Source organism: Balaenoptera acutorostrata, chromosome 2, assembly GCF_949987535.1.
Source record: "Balaenoptera acutorostrata chromosome 2, mBalAcu1.1, whole genome shotgun sequence".
Taxonomy (NCBI): Eukaryota; Metazoa; Chordata; class Mammalia; order Artiodactyla; family Balaenopteridae; genus Balaenoptera; species Balaenoptera acutorostrata.
In genome coordinates this window covers 113840765-113858754 of record NC_080065.1, presented here as the reverse complement: position 1 = coordinate 113858754, position 17990 = coordinate 113840765, and the positions used below count along the sequence as shown (strand labels likewise).

At 36.4% G+C, this 17990-nt stretch overlaps 1 protein-coding gene across 3 annotated transcripts in view; it reads right to left on the bottom strand.

Moving 5' to 3' along the window:
* Positions 1–539: 539 nt before the first annotated feature.
* The window catches only part of PRRC1 (proline rich coiled-coil 1), a 44210-nt gene continuing 26759 nt past the window's right edge, over positions 540–17990 (bottom strand). For 2 of the 3 annotated variants that reach the window (XM_057540895.1, XM_057540894.1), the window contains exons 8-9: positions 16422–16524; positions 540–3538 (exon numbers count right to left, since the gene is read on the bottom strand). In XM_057540895.1, the coding sequence (XP_057396878.1) occupies positions 3329–3538; positions 16422–16524 (313 nt within the window). In that variant the 3' untranslated portion in view covers positions 540–3328. The remainder of the gene's footprint in view (positions 3539–16421; positions 16525–17990) is intronic. The other variant, XM_057540896.1, reaches the window with a different exon arrangement.

Below are 17990 nucleotides of genomic sequence, written 5' to 3'. Positions count from 1 at the left end.
CACAGGGTCAGCTCCCCTAAACCCTCATTGTTCAAGGGTCAACTGTATTTGAATGTCACAGTTCCACTTGAAAGATGGTGTTTTAAGCTGCTATTACATAATTCTTGGCAGCCAGTAGCCAGTTGAGACAAAAAGGAATATGGGTCCTTCTAATATAATATAAATATGATTAGCATTAAAAAAAAATCACTTGGGATATAAGTCGAGGTATTTTTTATTTATGACATATTTACATACGTACAAAATTGGCTTTATCCAATATATCATCCTGCATAGTATCTTAAAAAACAATACCATATTCTGGGAGTAAAAATCCAAGTTTCTTAATTTATGTATAACCTAACATCTTTTAGAACACAGAATATTACCAATTTGGCTTCACAGAGCACAAATTCCTGTTTAGAATTTTTTCTAGCCAAGGAACAAAGTAAATTCAACAACATCTTAAACTAATTTAGCTGACCCTGAGTATATTACTAATTTGCATAATTTTGAATTAATGTATATAATACACTTTCATCTGTACTGTTATCTACTATCATTTTGTCTATATCCATTCATCTCAATTTTCTACCTCATTAATCCTTGAGAGAAAGAACAAAGAATGGGGAAGTAATAATAAGAGGCTCAGAGGAGAAAACTAAAGGTATTGGCTCAAACTTTTCCACCCAGAAGTCTGGGGCCCAGCTTTAAGTCCAGGGTTACCTGATAAACTTAATAACAAGATGATATTGATCTGAATAATCTGAGTACCTTCTGTCAATTGAGGCTGATGTAAAATTACTCTTCCTGCATTTCTTCCTGTTCTCTTTCACAGCACTTAATTAAAAAGTATACAAACTTATCAAATTCAGTAAGTAGTTCTGGGAGCACTTCAAAAGAAAAAAAAATAACACAAACATGACCAAAATAGTAGTGGCAAAGTACTGTGTTAAAGATAGGTTGTCCCAAGACGCTCGAGGGTAAAAAAAGCAAAGTCCCCAGCTCAACTCTCCCTAAAAAATTCTAGTCAAGAATTATAAGGAAACAAGCAAGAAAAGAACAGGGCAGCTGGATGATTGGTGAAGGGAGCCGTGGCCTTAGGTTGATGACCAGCATATCTCATGCCAAAATACCAACAGTAAAAGACCTCCTGGCTCACACTGCCCTGGTGTGTGAGAGGTAATGAGTTACTTTTCTTGCTCCTTGTACAAGAGGGAAATCCAAGAATGAAAAAGTAAACAAGAGGCTGGGAAAGTTGACTGTGGAGTCAGTCATGTACTGATGTCTTTCAAAGATAACTCTGGGCCAAAAAAGGAATAAGGGGCCAGAACGAGATCATGTGTTTATCTTTTCCATCTGCCCTTCCCTAGTCCTCACCCACTCACAAGAGCAGAGGGTGCAAATTACCAGGTGCAGGAAAATCATCTGCACCCAAACCACAGAATAACTCTGCCATTGCTGTTTGGGGATTCGAAGAAAATTATCCTCTAATGGGATGTCAATGTTAATGATTCTATGAAAACCACCCTCAAAAACATCAACTAAGAAAGATATTTGAGACTTGGTAAAATAAAAAGAAAATTTTATCTTTAGGATCTGTAAAATTTCCCTATAATAGGAGGGAAAAAAAGCAGAAATACGAACTACGGACATATGTTCCTTCATTCCTAACAGGGATGTGTCATCAGGCCAATGTCATGATAAAGGGTAGCTTTTTAAAATAAAGGATAAAAACAAATGGTAGAGAAAGGCTTCTCTTATTCATGAAAGATGGAGAAAACATAGACGAAGTGTTCCATAAATTCCAATAAAAAGGGAAAATAAGTATTCCTCTGTCCCTATTATGCTATAGCAACCAGCTACATCTCTCTTCTTTCTCTCATTACTTTTAATGACACAGAAGTCTGAATTGCACTGAATGACAACTATACAGTGCATAGAAATTAACACATAACACAGATGGAAAATTAGTACTTAATTGTCTCATCCTCAGGTAAAAAAAAAATAGCAGAAATCAAACAAGTACTTGAAATGATATTAATACAAAGCAAACGTTACATGTAATGAAATGATAGCACAGGATAACAGCTTCAATACCTTAAAAGATTTTATAAGATTGTGCTGATTCTTTTACATCCAAAAAATTATACAGAAGAGTAAATAAAAATTAAATTACGTTTATATAAGAAACTATCTTCAAAAAGTTATTTGAACTTTCATACATAGAGTTCAAAAGTATATGACAAACTATTTATTTTTGATTTGTATAAATCCAAAAATGGTAAAATATATTATCTGGGGGGAAAAGAAGCTTTCATTAAATACAAACATAATGGACTAAATAAACCAGATTCACTATAAAATAGTTTCCTGGAAAACTTCCATAAAAAGTAAAGGCAGAATGGCACGAAGTTAGAAAAGCAGTGTTTAAGGCAAACTAAATAAGTAACCTTAAAGTAAGTCATATGATCCCATAAACAACAAAGTAATTTCCTCTCAAAAATTTCTCTATTAAAGTTGGAGAAATGAATTAAAGCAGAAATAATGGCTGTTGTCAGAGTGTACTTGGAAGCACTGAATACCATTATGCAAAAAAACCCAAATGCTTCTAATTTAAATATGCTTGACTCATTTGCCACTTAGTTGTCATAGAGCAATGAAAAAAATAAAATGCATTAGCCCAGTGTTCATCGTACAGTATGAATGTGAAATGCTGAAACATCAAAAAAAAAATTTTTTTTCAGGCTAAAAGTGCATAACATGATAACCAAAAAGAAAATGATCGATTCTGTTATTCTGGCCTATGTTAAAAATATGCATAGACAAGTGCACCATCTCCCTACAAGTAGGTGTCTTAGATTCTCTTGTTGAGCACATGGCTTAGCATCAGACCTGCGATCACATGGACACACGAAAAGCTTCCAAGACGGACAGGGAAGAGGTTAATCGTGAATTAAAAGAAACAATGCTTTTAAACAGTGTTCGGTAAACATGTTCTTTAGTCAACTATTTCTTAAAAAACAAAATAATCAAGTACATATCATTAAGTTAAATATCTTAGCACATGAATTTGCACCTTATAAATTTGGTGTATCAAACTGTCCTATAAAAATATTTATATATTTTTTGAGAACTATGGTACGTGCAATTATATAATCAGAAAAAGGATCTGTTTCTTTTCATCTACTGGAATGACACCATGCCTTTCTAAGAAAGAAAAACTGCAGCCTACAGGAAAATGATCAAAACAGCTGAACTGACTGAAGTTGTCCAGTTTAGGAAGGGACTGGCTCTTCTCCACCAGCAGCTCAAAGTTAGCAAGTGTCAGTATCCCAGGCCAGTCTTCTCACATGGTCCTGGGGGACAGGCGCTGTTTATACATGCCTGCTACCGCTTTGGCTGCACTGTAGATCATCTGCCGACGAGACATGCCAGTGAAAGTCACATGCCAATCAGTCCGGCTGACATTGAGTAAGTTCTTCTCCAGGACTTCTCCCACTGTCACCAAAAGGCCCGACCACCTCAGACTGTAGTCTTGGGGAGTCAGACTTTGAGCCTAAGGAAAAAAGAAATTGATAGTTTAATACATTAAAAAACATCACTGAAAGTAGTTATGTCATAAGTGACGTTTCAAAGTCTCTCAGGTTACTTTTCATAGAGATTATGACAGACCCTGAGAAACACAGCTACGCTGCCAAATGTATGAAGTTACAAGGCTACAAAGAAAAATCAAAACAATATTGCACACATGGACTTGATTTACAATGTCCACACTAAGCTCATTTTGTTGTTTAAATACAATCTAAGTCTTAAAGCTAATGACTCTATCTAACGGAGCTCAGTGTCAGAGGGCCTAAGCGTCAGTTCTACATTCAGTGTCACTTTAGGTTAATAATAAAATTAGTGCTAAAATAGAAATGTTACTTTTATCTTTTTACAGTAATAAAATTCCTACCAGAAAGAGAGATAATACTGCATATTAAGGCTTCAACCCTATCAGAAAAGAATTGTTAAATTAATTTGCAGAAGAGTATTCCTGGAAACTTCATTTATGTGTGAATAAGTTAGTACCAATATATTATCAAATAACATCCAGTCCAGGAGAGAGCATCAACCACTGTTACATCACTTGTACTTGACCCAGCCTATATCTGCTCCATGGAAATCATTTATTCACCTACACAGGAATGAAAAAACAAACTCATTGCCTGATATCCAAGAATGATAAGAGTTTTCCGGCTTTAGGGTGGTAAGTATAGTCCAGAGGAGTATATCCATATGTAGAAAGGACCCATGCAGTGATTCCCAAATGTGCTATATACTGCAATCACCTGAGATGCATTTTTTTTTTTTTTTTTAACAAAACCAGTTTTCATGCTCCACCTAAGACCAATGAATTGGAAACTCACAGAAGGTTCCAAGAGAAAGAGCACAATACTTATAAAACAGTTTCCAAGAAAATGTGCTGCGGACAGCCCAGCAGCTGGGGAGCCTGCTGTCTTCCCTTCCACAGGGTACACTGCACTATCAGTATTCTACTATGTTTCAAAGAGAGACAGTAGATAAACCACTATGGTCCTCAGAACTGTGTTTCTCAAATGCGATGTGCACATGAAGCATCTGGGGAGCTTCTAAAGTTGCAGATCCTAATTCCATAGCCTTAGGTTAGGGCCCAAGAGTCTACTTTTTTTTTTTTTTTTTTAAGACTAAATGGGCAATGCACAAATCCTTTTTTTCCAGTTTTGAGATAAAATTAACATATATCACTATTTAAGATGTATACCACAATGGTTTCACTTACATTTATTGTGAAATGATTACCATGATAATCTCCCCATATTTAGATACAATAAAAAGAAGCAAAAAAAGAAAAAAACCTTTTTTCTTTATGACAAGACCTCTTAGGATCTACTCTCTTAACAACTTTCATATGTATCATACAATAGTGTTAACTACAGTCACCATCCTATACATTATATCCTCAGTACTTATTTCTCCCATAACTGGAATTTTGTACCTTATGACCGCCTTTCTCCTACCACCCTTCCTCAAGTGTGCATTTTTAGCAAGTTCCCAGGTGATGATTATGATGCTAGGCCTAGGATCATACTTTTAAGGATCAAAATACTTGACATTAACAGCAAACATCCAGAAACTGGGTTTTTAATTGGGGGAGGAGGGATCATTTATATTTGTTTAACCAGCATAAACTGTATAAAAATTTTTCCTGATTTTCACTAATATATTGATACATGCTGATTATAATCCCCTTAAGGGCTGACTTCTAGTCTCTTAAATTCTCTTAAAAAATTTCAACTACAAGGGAACACGGAATTGAACATCTTGCAGTGGATAAAACAAGAAACAGCGTAGAACTGAAGAGCAAGGATAAGAGGAAGGAATCTCAATACCTATACTTTTGTATCTCAACTTTGTACCTTGTGAAAGAAATGAAATGACAGCAGAAATGGTAAAACAAAAAGCAAACGACACTCTTTGAATACCACTGTTCACAGTTAACCACATTAAGAGCTTGTGTGTACTTTTCCAGGTCTTTTTTTCCTATTCATTTATATACATTTTAAAGTATATATGGGTATATGTGTGTGTATATATATGGATACTACATGCAGTTTATTTTCTCCTAGCAATGTCATAGACAAATTTGAATATTAGTATATATAGTTTTATTAGTATATATACTTTTGATGCTTTGTTCCTTGAGCATAATGTCTGTTTCTTTCCAATATATATTTTTAAAAACAGAATAAAAATTGTCCTTGCAGTGATCAGACATCTAGCAAAAGAGTCACCAACATTTTCTGAAAAGGGCCACATAGTAAATATCTTAGGCTTTGTGGGCCAGTCTCTATAGCAACTACTCAATTCTCCTGCTGTAGCAAAAAAGCAGCCGTAAACAGTATGTAAACAAACGGGCCCAGGTATGTTCTTTACAAAAAAAAATTTCTTTACAAAAACGGGTCAGGCCAGATTTGGCTGTAAGACTTCTTTTTTTTTTTTTGTGCTAGTCCCTGATTTCAAGCAATGTAAGAATGACAGTGATAGAAGCAGCCTTCCAATTACAGGGTTCCTAATGTTTTACCATTAGATCTGATTTTTGCTTTGACTTTCCAGTATACACATACCCTTCTAATCCTAATTAGCTAAGAGTTATTAGCATGGTTGTAATTTCTTTTTTTTTCTTTTTAATATTTATTGGAGTGTAATTGATTTACAATGTTGTGTTAGTTTCAGGTGTACAGCGAAGTGAATCAGTTATACATATATCCACTCTTTTTTAGATTCCTTTCCATTATAGGCCATTAGAGAGTACTGAATAGAGTTCCCTGTGGTATACAGTAGGTTCTTATTAGTTATCTATTTCAATATATAGTAGTGTTTATATGTCAATCCCAATCTCCCAATTTATCCCTTCCCCCCTACCCCCTTGGTAACCATAAGTTTGTTTTCTACATCTGTGACTCTGTTTCTGTTGTAAGTAAGTTCATTTGTACCCTTTTTGTATATTCCACATACAAGCTATATCATATGATATTTTTCTTTCTCTGTCTTACTTCACTTAGTATGACAATCTCTAGGTCCATCCATGTTGCTGCAAATGGCATTATTTTGTTCTTTTTTATGGCTGCATAATATTCCATTGTATACATGTACCACATCTTCTTTATCCATGGACATTTAGGTTGCTTCCATGTCCTGGCTATTGTAAATAGTGCTGCAATGAACACTGAGGTGCATGTATCTTTTCGAATTATGGTTTGCTTCCGGATATATGCTCAAGAGTGGATTGCCGTATCATATAGTAGCTCTATTTTTAGTTTTTTAAGGAACCTCCACACTATTCTCCATGTGGCTGTACCAGTTTACATTCCCACCAACAGTGTAGGAGGGTTCCCTTTTCTCCACACCCTCTCCAGCATTTATTATTTGTAGACTTTTTGATGATGGCCATTCTGACCAGGGTGAGGTGGTACCTCACTGTAGTTTTGATTTGCATTTCTCTAATAATTAATGATGTTGAGCATCTTTTCATGTGCTTTTTAGCCATCTGTATGTCTCCTTTGTAGAAATGTCTATTTGGGTCTTCTGCCCATTTTTTTGATTGGGTTATGTGTTTTTTTTATATTGAGCTGCGTGAGCTGTCTGTATATTTTGGAGATTAATCCCTTGTCAGCTGCTTCATTTGCAAATACCTTCTCCCATTCTGAGGGCTGTCTTTTCATTTTGTTTATGGCTTCCTTTGCTGTGCAAAAGCTTTTAAGTTTAATTAGGTCCCATTTGTTTATTTTTGGTTTTATTTCCATTACTCTAGGAGGTGGATTGAAAAAGATCTTGCTGTGATTTATGTCAAACAGTGTTCTGCCTGTTTTCCTCTAAGAGTTTTATAGTATATGGTCTTACATTTAGGTCTTTAATCCATTTTGAGTTTATTTTTGTTATGGTGTTAGAGAATGTTCTAATTTCATTCTTTTACATGTAGCTGTCCAGTTTTCCCAGCACCACTTACTGAAGAGACTGTCCTTTTCTCCATTGTATATCCTTGCCTCCTTTGTCATAGATTAGTTGACCATAGGTGTGTGGGTTTATCTCTGGGCTTTCTATCCTGTTCCATTGATCTATATTTCTGTTTTTGTGCCAGTACCATACTGTCTTGATTACTGTAGCTTTGTAGTATAGTCTGAAGTCAGAGAGCATGATTCCTCCAGCTCCATTTTTCTTTCTCGAGATTGCTTTGGCTATTTGGGGTCTTTTGTGTTTCCACACAAATTGTAAAATTTTTTCTTCTAATTCTGTGAAAAATGCCATTGGTAATTTGATAGGGATTGCATTAAATCTGTAGATTGTTTTGTATAGTATAGTCATTTTCACAATATTGATTCTTCCAATCCAAGAACATGGTATATCTCCACCTGTTCGTGTAGTCTTTGATTTCTTTCATCAGTATCTTATAGTTTTCTGAGTACAGGTCTTTTACATCATTAGGTAGGTTTATTCCTAGGTATTTTATTATTTTTGATGCAATGGTAAATGGGGTTGTTTCCTTAATTTCTCTTTCTGACCTTTCATTGTTAGTGTATAGAAATACAAGAGATTTCTGTGTATTAATTTTGTATCCTGCATCTTTACCAAATTCATTGATTAGCTCTAGTAGTTTTCTGGTAGCATCTTTAGGATTTCGTATGTATAGTATCATGTCATCTGCAAACAGTGACAGTTTTACTTCTTTTCCAATTTGGATTCCTTTTATTTCTTTTTCTTCTCTGACTGCCGTGGCTAGGACTTCCAAAACTATGTTGAATAACAGTCATGAGAATGGACATCCTTGTCTTGTTCCTGATCTTAGAGGAAATGCTTTCAGTTTTTCACTGTTGAGAACGATGTTTGCTGTGGGTTTGTTGTATATGGCCTTTATTATGTTGAGGTAGGTTCCCTCAGTGCCCACTTTCTGGAGTTTTTATCATAAGCAGGTGTTGAATTTTGTCAAAAGCTTTTTCTGCATCTATTGAGATGATCATATGGTTTTTATTCTTCAGCTTGTTAATGTGGTGTATCACACTGATTTGTGGAAATTGAAAAAACCTTGCATCCCTGGATAAATCCCACTTGATCATGGTGTATGATCCTTTTAATGTGTTGTTGGATTCTGTTTGCTAGTATTTTGTTTAGGATATTTGCATCTATGTTCATCACTGATATTGGCCTGTAATTTTCTTTTTGGGGGATAACTTTGTCTGGTTTTGGTAGCAGGGTGATGGTGGCCCTGTAGAATGAGCTTAGGAGTGTTCTTTCCTCTGCAATTTTTTGGAAGAGTTTCAGAAGGGTAGGTGTCAACTCTTCTCTGAATGTTTCATAGAATTCGCCTGTGAAGCCATCTGGTCCTGGCCTTTTGTTTGCTGTTAGATTTTTAATCACAGTTTCAATTTTAGTACTTGTGAGTCATATTTTCTATTTCTTCATGGTTCAGTCTTGGAAGGTTATACCTTTTTTATCTGTCCATGTTTTCTAGGTTGTCCATTTTATTGGCATATAGTTGCTTGTAGTAGTCTCTTAGGATCCTTTGTATTTCTGTGGCATCTGTTGCAACTTCTTTTTCATTTCTAATTTTATTGATTTGCACCCTCTCTGTTTTTTCTTGATGAGTCTGGCTAAAGATTTATCAATTTTGTTTATCTTTTCAAAGAACCAGCTTTTAGTTTCGTTGATCTTTTCTATTTTTTCTTCATCTCTATTTTATTGGGTTGGTCAAAAAGTTCGTTCAGTTTTAAGTAAAAATAAAAGACACATTTTTTCATTTTCACCAAGAATTTTATTGAACAATGTATTTACTAACCGAATGAACTTTTTGGCCAGCCCAATATTTATTTTTGCTCTGATCTTTATGATTTATTTCCTTTTGCTAATTTAGGGTTTTTTTTTTTTTTGTTCTTCTTTCTTTAGTTGCCCAACAAGGTGGAAATTTTAAAAAGTTGTGAAGACATAGGTGAATAAAGTAAATTTTGATTGGGATGAAACAGAGGAAACAGAGGAGATTCACAGAACTTATCCCAGCAGGGTGGAAATCTTCAGATGGCCATTAAGAAACAGGATGAATAAAACAGACATAAGTGGGATTAAAACAGAGGTTTTAACACAGCACTACCAAAGGTTGAGTGGGACTCCCTGCTGGTTCCCCAACATTGAAGGGCCCCAAATAAGTCTGCTCTATTTATCCTAGTTAGGAGAAATTTTAGAAGTCTGAAGGTAAAAATGACAATAAGAAATTTAAGCAGCAATCAATTGGGGCAGTGACTAGGCAGATTAATCAAGATGAAGACTGACAAATGGGCCAAAACCCCTTGGCTCAATCCCTAGTTGGGGACCCAAAGACTTTTGTACAAGAGTGAGTAAAATGGTTGAGTGGAGAAGAGAAGTTTCCAGGACTAGAAACAGGAGTCCCTTGAGCTGTCTTACCAAAGTCCACTGGTGAAGGCCTGATGTGTGCTACAATTAGACTGAAAGAAAGTAAAAATGTAATGGTTGATAGGATTATGAAAGTTGAATGTTTAAGCAGGTATAACATAAGGAAGTGTGTCTCCTTTACCTGGATGGATATTTGGCTGGGGGACACTTCCCCTACCTAGTATTACAAAACCAAAACCCACTGATGAAGTCTCAATGGGGGCTACAGTGAGGAACATAAGTGATGATGGAATTACAGTATAAGTTTGTAGGAGACTTGGTGTTTTTGAACTGGTTTTATGTGAAATGACTGTGTTTTTTTCCACCTGATTGTATTTTGGGGATGGACACTGTATCTCACTGGAGAACGTTTCCCTTATCTAGTATTGTAAAACAGAAGGGATGGAAAGCCACCCTTCAAGCATTATTAACTGGACATGCTATATGGAACCAGTAAGACTGTCTGAGCCTGCAGTGTGGAATAGAAGTTGGAGTGCTGGTAGGGACAAAATTCTCTGCGCCACAGCCCTATGTGGAACGTAGACTGAGGCTTATGGCAAAAATCTGTGAGTGCCTCCCAGCAATGACTACTTGAACTTCGAACTAGAGAATTTCCATTTGAGGGGTGTTTACTGCCTAGCCACTGGACATTATTAATTGAAGCTACTCATGACTAAAGGACATAAAATGATATTGAAATGTGAAATACCCGAAATGTCTGGGATGATGGAGAAACACCCTAATAGGGATGGCAGTGCCCGGAAGAGTTCCACCATAATGGAAACGGTTTATACAGGATCATGCTGTCTGGGGAGTATAGGGAGGAGACTAACAAGCTCGATGTCTCTTTTCCTCTAGGACAGATTTTGGAGTCACCCGAGAAGCTGCCAGAACCGACTGCCATGTAGAGAGTGCCCTATGAACAGCTCTTAACTGAACAACCAAGAGCTGCTTGGTTTATGGGTAGCAGTTCCAAGGTGGATGGATAACATACTATTTGGAAGTCCACTGCTCTGACTGAGGAAGGTAAAAACAAATCAGATGGGCAAGGCTGAACTGCATGCTCTTTTCCCAGCAGTGACAAAAGAACTGAACAGTGATATAATCTCCTATCTTCTGGTTTTTACTGAGTCATGGGCAGTGGTCAATGGCCTGGCCATATGGTCAGGCAGGAGGGCAGTGGAAACCTGGCCTATTAAAAGGATGCCCATATGGGACACACAACCCTGTGGAAATCACTGTGGGAATTGGAGGGATGCATTAAAGTAGAACATGTTGATGCCCATCAGAAGAACTCCTTTCCAGGCTTGGAAGGTGAGTGGAATCAACAAGCAGATATCCCCTTGCTCTCTCTCAAGACGGCCACCTGGGTCCATGAAGTGAGTGAATATGGGGTTAGTGCAGCAATGCAGAGATGGGCTGAATCTAGACACATTCTTCTTGTACACTCTGAGGCAGAAAATGCCAATAAAAACTTCTGTCGACCAGCAAAAAAGACAAGAGACTGCAGATGGCTATGTGGCAGATTTCCTGTTGGGAAGGCCCTGAACATAGCTAGCAAGTTAGTTGGTAGCCCTGGGGGACTACAAACGGTTCTTCACAGGTAGAGACAGTGACTCTAGGCAGGGCTTTTCTTACCCAGTGGTAGAGGCAAATGCTCAGTTACAGTTTTTGGTTCAGTACTCTATGTTTTGTTTTGTTTTTTTAACACCTTTACTGTAACTGTTTTTAATCTTTGTTACAATTCCTAAGGGCCTATAGGGCAAGGTGTGCCTTCACTTCATCTGAAAAAATGGGGCTAACAGTGATTGCTGCTATATGGGCTGGTGGTAAAGACAGCCCACCTGTTCTGCACCTATGTAACCTTATCTGAATAGAAGTGGATGAGGGGGAGGCACCTGCTAGACTAGTATTGCTGTCTGTAATCTAGACCAGCACAGTGGCTGAACCTAATGTCCCTTCCAAAGGTGGAAAAGTTTGGGTATGAATGGAGAAAAGGGAAAAAAAAAAAAAAAAGGCTCAGAGCAAGAGATGATACCATCTCTTAGCCCTATTACACCACATGCCTGAAAGGGTGAAGCCATATACTGTACCTCTGGCACCACTCCTGCTGTTTTTTTTAAATTGAAGTATAGTTGGTTTACAATGTTGGGTTAGTTTCAGGTATACAGCAAAATGATTCATTTATACATATGTATGTACAGATCTATTCTTTTTTGGATTCTTTTTCATTATAGACTACTACAAGATATTGAATACTGTATAGCACAGGAAACTGTAAGTCCTTGTTATCTACTTTTTATATAGTAGTGTGTATCTGTTAACCCCAAACTCCTGATTTACCTCCTTGCCCCACCCCCCCACTATCCCCTTTGGTAACCAAAAGTTTGTTTTCTATGTCTCTGAGTCTATTTCTGTTTTCTAAATAAGTTCATTTGTACCATTTTTTTTTACATATAAGTGATATGTATTTGTCTTTCTCTGTCTGACTTACTTCACTTAGTATAATAATCTCTAGGTCCATCCATGTTGCTGCAAAATTACATTATTTCATTCTTCTTAATGGCTGAGTAATATCCCATTGTATATATGTACACCACATCTTCTTTATCCAGTCATCTGCTGATGAACATTTAGGTTGATTCCATGTCCTGGCAATTGTAAATAGTGCTGCTGTGAACACAGGGGTGCATGTATCTTTTCAAATTAGAGTTTTTGTCTTTTCCAGGTATATGCCCAGGAGTTGGATTGCAGGATCATATGGTAGCTCTATTTTTAGTTTTTTTATGGACCCTCCATACTGTTCTCCATAATGGCTGTACCAATTTACATTCCCACCAACAATGCAGGAGAGTTCCCTTTTCTCCACACCCTCTCCAGCATTTATTATTTGTAGACTTCTTGATGATAGCCATTCTGACTGGTGGGAGGTGATAACCTCATTGTGGTTTTGACTTGCATTTCTCTAATAATTATTGATGTTGAGCATCTTTTCATGTGCCTGTTGGTCATCTGTATGTCTTCTTTGAAGAAATGTCTCTTTGGGTCTTCTGCCCATTTTTTGATTGGGTTGTTTTTTTGTGGTAGAGTTTTATGAGCTGTTTGTATATTTTGGAGAGTAATCCCTGTTGGTTGCTTCCTTTGCAAATATTTTCTCCCATTCTGCAGGTTGTCTTTTCATTTTGTTCATGGTTTCCTTTGCTGTGCAAAAGCTTTTAAGTTTAATTAGGTCCCATTTGTTTACTTTTGGTTTTATTTCCATTACTCTGGGAGATGGATCCAAAAAAATATTGCTGTGATTTATGTCAAAGAGTCTTCTGCCTATGTGTTCCTCTAAGAGTTTTATAGTATCCAGTGTTACATTTAGGTCTTTAATCCACTTTTGAGTTTATTTTTGTACATGGTGTTAGCTACATGTAAAAGAATGAAATCAGAACATTCTCTGTCTACTTTTTCCAGCACCACTTATTGAAGAGACTTTCTCCATTGTTTATTCTTACCTCCTTTGCTGTAGATAAACCGACACACCTGTGGTCAATTAATTTCCAGACTTTCTATCCTGTTACATTAAATCTGTGTGTGTATTTTGTGCCAGTACCATACTGTTTTGATGACTGTAGCTTTGTGGCATAGTCTGAAGTCAGGGAGTGTGATTCCTCCAGCTTCATTCTTCTTAAGATTGTTTTGGCTATTAGGGGTCTTTTGTGTTTCCATCCAAATTTTAAAATTATTTGTTCTAGTTCTGTGAAAAACGTCACTGGTAATTTGACAGGGATTGCACTGAATCTGTAGATTGCCTTAGGTAGTATGGTCATTTTAACAATATTGATTCTTCTATCCAAAACCATGGTATCTTTCCATTTGTTTGTGTCATCTTCAGTTTCTTTCATCAGAGTCTTATTTGGAGTACAGGTCTTTTGCCTCCTTACATAGGTTGATCCCTATGTGAATTTTGATGTGAATGGTAAATGGGATTGTTTCATTAATTTCTTCCTTAATTTCTCTTTCTGAGAACTTAAGAAAACAATTTCCACTCCTGCTTTTGAAACCTGCAAACCCGTGTGCCCTCATGCTGGGAGACATTCTCATGATATGACAATGTACTAAATAGTTATTAATGACAAACTGGGATGCCAGTAATGTGCCAGTATCATTTAACATTTATGACTGTTTTACTATAATGGATCCATGTTCGAAGACCAGGGAGTGGATTGTGATATTTTGATTTATAAAATATTTATCTGGTCTTCAACATCAGTTTCTGGCACAGAGCTCCTAGGAACTTGGCTGGTTGCCAAGGGAATCAACTATGTGATCAGAGGGTTGGAACTTTCAGTCCCATTTATTCCTCCCCACCAGGCCCCCTGCACCTCTGAAGAGGGGACCGGAGGTTTGAATCAATCACCAATAGCCAATGATTTAAACAATCATGCCCATCTAATGAGGCCTCCATAAAAACCTAAAAAGGATAGGGTTTAGACAGTTTCTTGGTTGGTGAAGGTGTGGAGATTTGGAGAGAGTGGAGCACTAGGAGAGGGTATGGAAGCTCCACCTCCTTTCTCCATAGCTTGCCCTACGCATCTCTTCCATCTGGCTGCTGCTGACTTACTTATATCCTTTTATAATAAACCTGTGATCTAGGGTGAAGTGGGTTTCCTGCATTCTGTGAGCTACTCTAGCAAACTGATCAAACCCAAAGAGCAGGTTATGAGAATCTCTGATTTCCTCTGATATACAGCCAGTCAGTCACAAGTTCAGGTAACAACCTGAACTTGTGATTGATAGGTGTCTGGAAAGGAGGGGCACAGGCAGTCTTGTAGGACTGAGCCCTTAACCTGTGGGATCTGACACTAATTCTAGGCAGAAAGGTGTCAGAATTGAGTTGAATTATAGGATATCCAGCTGGTATAGGAGAACTGCTAGGTGGCATGGGGAAAACTACCCCCACACACACTGGAATTCGTTTCAGAACTCTTTTTAATGTTCTAATACATTTCAAAATTTTTACTAGTTTTACCGTTTACTTCTTAAGTGATACTATATTATAATTTATTTTTTGGTTAGGTTACAAGCTAGTCTCACGGAATAAAATGGAAAACTTTCTACCTCTATGCATGAGAATCATGTATTCTTTGAATACCTTGTAGACCTCACAACACCATTAAAACTCAGTGATTTTTTTGGAGCTAGATGAAACTCTTGCATCAAAAGGCTTCACTAAGATAATTAGGTTAAATCATATGAAACTGCCAAAATTTGACTGGTTTTGACTTCAATGAGCAATTTTGTATGGTTCAACCTAATGGTTATAAACTGCCATTGTTGATTCAAGAATATTTTCCTAGAAAATCAACCGTTTTCTGTAATTTTTCTAAATTATTGGTATAACAGTGTACATAGTATTTGTTTACAATCTTTTAATCACCTTCACATTGGAGTGAATTTAATACTGCCATGTATAAAAATGTTTTCTTCAACTTCTGAAGAGAAATTTTGGTAAAATTATGGTATAACTAAGTAAAGGTTCAATAAACTTAAAAATTCCAAGCATAAATTCTTAGTCCCCATCTAACCTGTAAACCCCTAAGAAGGCCACAGGTTGCTTTCAGGGGCTCTGTAAACATGTGAGCCAAATTTATATGTGAGTGCATACATCATACATGCATGCTCTTGGGGGAAAACCCAGTAGCTTTAGCAAATTCTCAAATACCTGAAGTGCCAAATAACTTTAGAGAGTTTTGAAATGACATTTAACAAGGTACATACATAAAAATTGATGTAAATTCTATTAAATGGAAGACAGGAAAAATACCATTTAAGAGTACAAAGATTCCAATGTAAACAAACTCTTACATTCTATTTCATTTAAGAAAGGATTAAAAGAAGTACATAAAAATATAGAAGGATAGAAGGAATGAAAACCATTTTATATTAATGCTAACATTCTTCTGGAAACTATGTGGATAGGTAAACATTTTTCAACAAACCGAAAAGACATGTGACTTTCATCCAAGGTTTGTAAACTTCTAAATGTGTTTCTACATGTTTTTAAAGATGAACAAACTAAAGAGGAAGATGAGGACAAAGAAAAAGGAACTACAGTAACAGGGGAAAATAAAATTGTGAGATAAAGGAGACAGACAGACAGTTAATGAAAGGTGAACATAAAACCAGAATAGGTAAATTTTTTTCTGATCACAAGGTAGTGAACATAATCATAAAAAGACAGAAAACAATGAGAAAAAGAGCATTAACCATGTAATGGCTTACCTTGACAAAGACCGCTGGAAAACAAAAGTAGGGAGGTAGTGAAACAACATGGAAGGAATAGAAAATTGAAAAGCAAAGAGAAAAGGCTAAAAGGAAAAAGAGTGAAGCAAAATCAAGAATATACCGTATTTCCAATGAAAAACCTTATTTTGAAAACAATATTTCAGGTTTCTCTGAAGCATAATGAAAAATAAAAGGATAAAACTAACCTGTTGTACAAATTCCAAGGGTACTGGTGTAGCTTGTGTAAATGCTTCTAGATGAATACCATGCACAGGGTCTTCAACTATCAGACAGCCAATGTCAAACCATCTGCAACAGAATGTATGAGTTTCACGTTGTGTATGTGCTAAATGAATTACGGTGAATAGATAAAGTACTAACATTCAGATAAAACATTACCAGATTGATTAGAAAAACATTTCCTTGAAATTTTCAAGAGGACAATCCATAAAACAACATATAAAATTACCCTGTTGGCTTAATTCCAAGAGAAGGAAAAAAACAAAAAATGGGGAAAAACAACAAAGAAAAAATAATTGAAAATTACTCATCATGGAAAGTTCCTTTTCTTGCTAAGATCTGGAGAAAAGAATGGCAATTAGGGGTGCTCAAATATGCAACAGATAAATCTACTCATTTGAAAATGCAAATAGCTTATCATAATTAAAAATGTCACTTGCTAAAATATGGGAAAACTTATATTACCAACTCTATAATTAATATACAGCCAAGTTACAAAGTTACTATAAAAATAAACTCATTCAGGAAATAACAAATCCTCTCCTCATTCCTGATAAATCCTTCTAATCACACTTTTTGAATTGTTCACAATGAATCAGTCTTTGAAAACAGCCTCATGAAATCAAGAAAACTTTCTTCAATTTAAAGATATACGTAAAAAGTGATACATTTAAAAACTGACTTAGGTGAGGTCATCTGTAACATCACTAGCATTTTAACTAGCCAGAATCAGGAAATCATGAGTTTAAATGACAAGATACAGAGCAAGAAAACTTTAAAATATACAGATTTAAGTGCGATGAAATACAATATGATTAGGAAACTTATTTACATATTCAAAGAAACAATAAAACAATATGTAGAATAACTTTGCTGAGTGTTAAAATGGCAGTTTATAATGTCTGTAGTATTCACATCCTAAAACTTTGCTTTAAATTAAGAACCTAAGTTATTTTATTTATTATGTGAATCATTATTTTAAATAATTTATTTGGTATATGATGAATCAGTATTTTATTTTACATGATTTGTGTATTATGCAGATGGCAGAGAATAATTGCAGTGACTAAGCTTCCAGGCACGACACGGACGTCCGGAAAAGCAGCAACCCTGAAGGTACAAGCAGTCTCCCCTACAATGCCGGTGAACATACATGAGAAGGACTCCCCTTCCTCTCCAAACTACTGTCACGCTCCCGAGCGTGTCAACCTGGATATCCCATTCTTCTCAACTCAAATCTAAACTGCCGTCACTGTCATGCCCACCGAGACCTCTTCCATTTCCCTAACTAGTGCTATTGGCTGAGGAAACGTTGTCTCCTCCCTCCTGTCCTTCCACCCCACTCCCACTCCCCACCCAGCAGGAGGAAGAGTGGTGGTCTCCACTGTTCACACTCAAGCACAGTTGCTAAGGAACACTCTCCTCCTCACCCTCTCCATGCGGTTGGTGAAATAAGATAGACTCGACCAATCCTATATGGACGCTACTTGGACTTAAAAAAGGCTTAAGGAGAATAGTGGTTCCAAGACATTTAG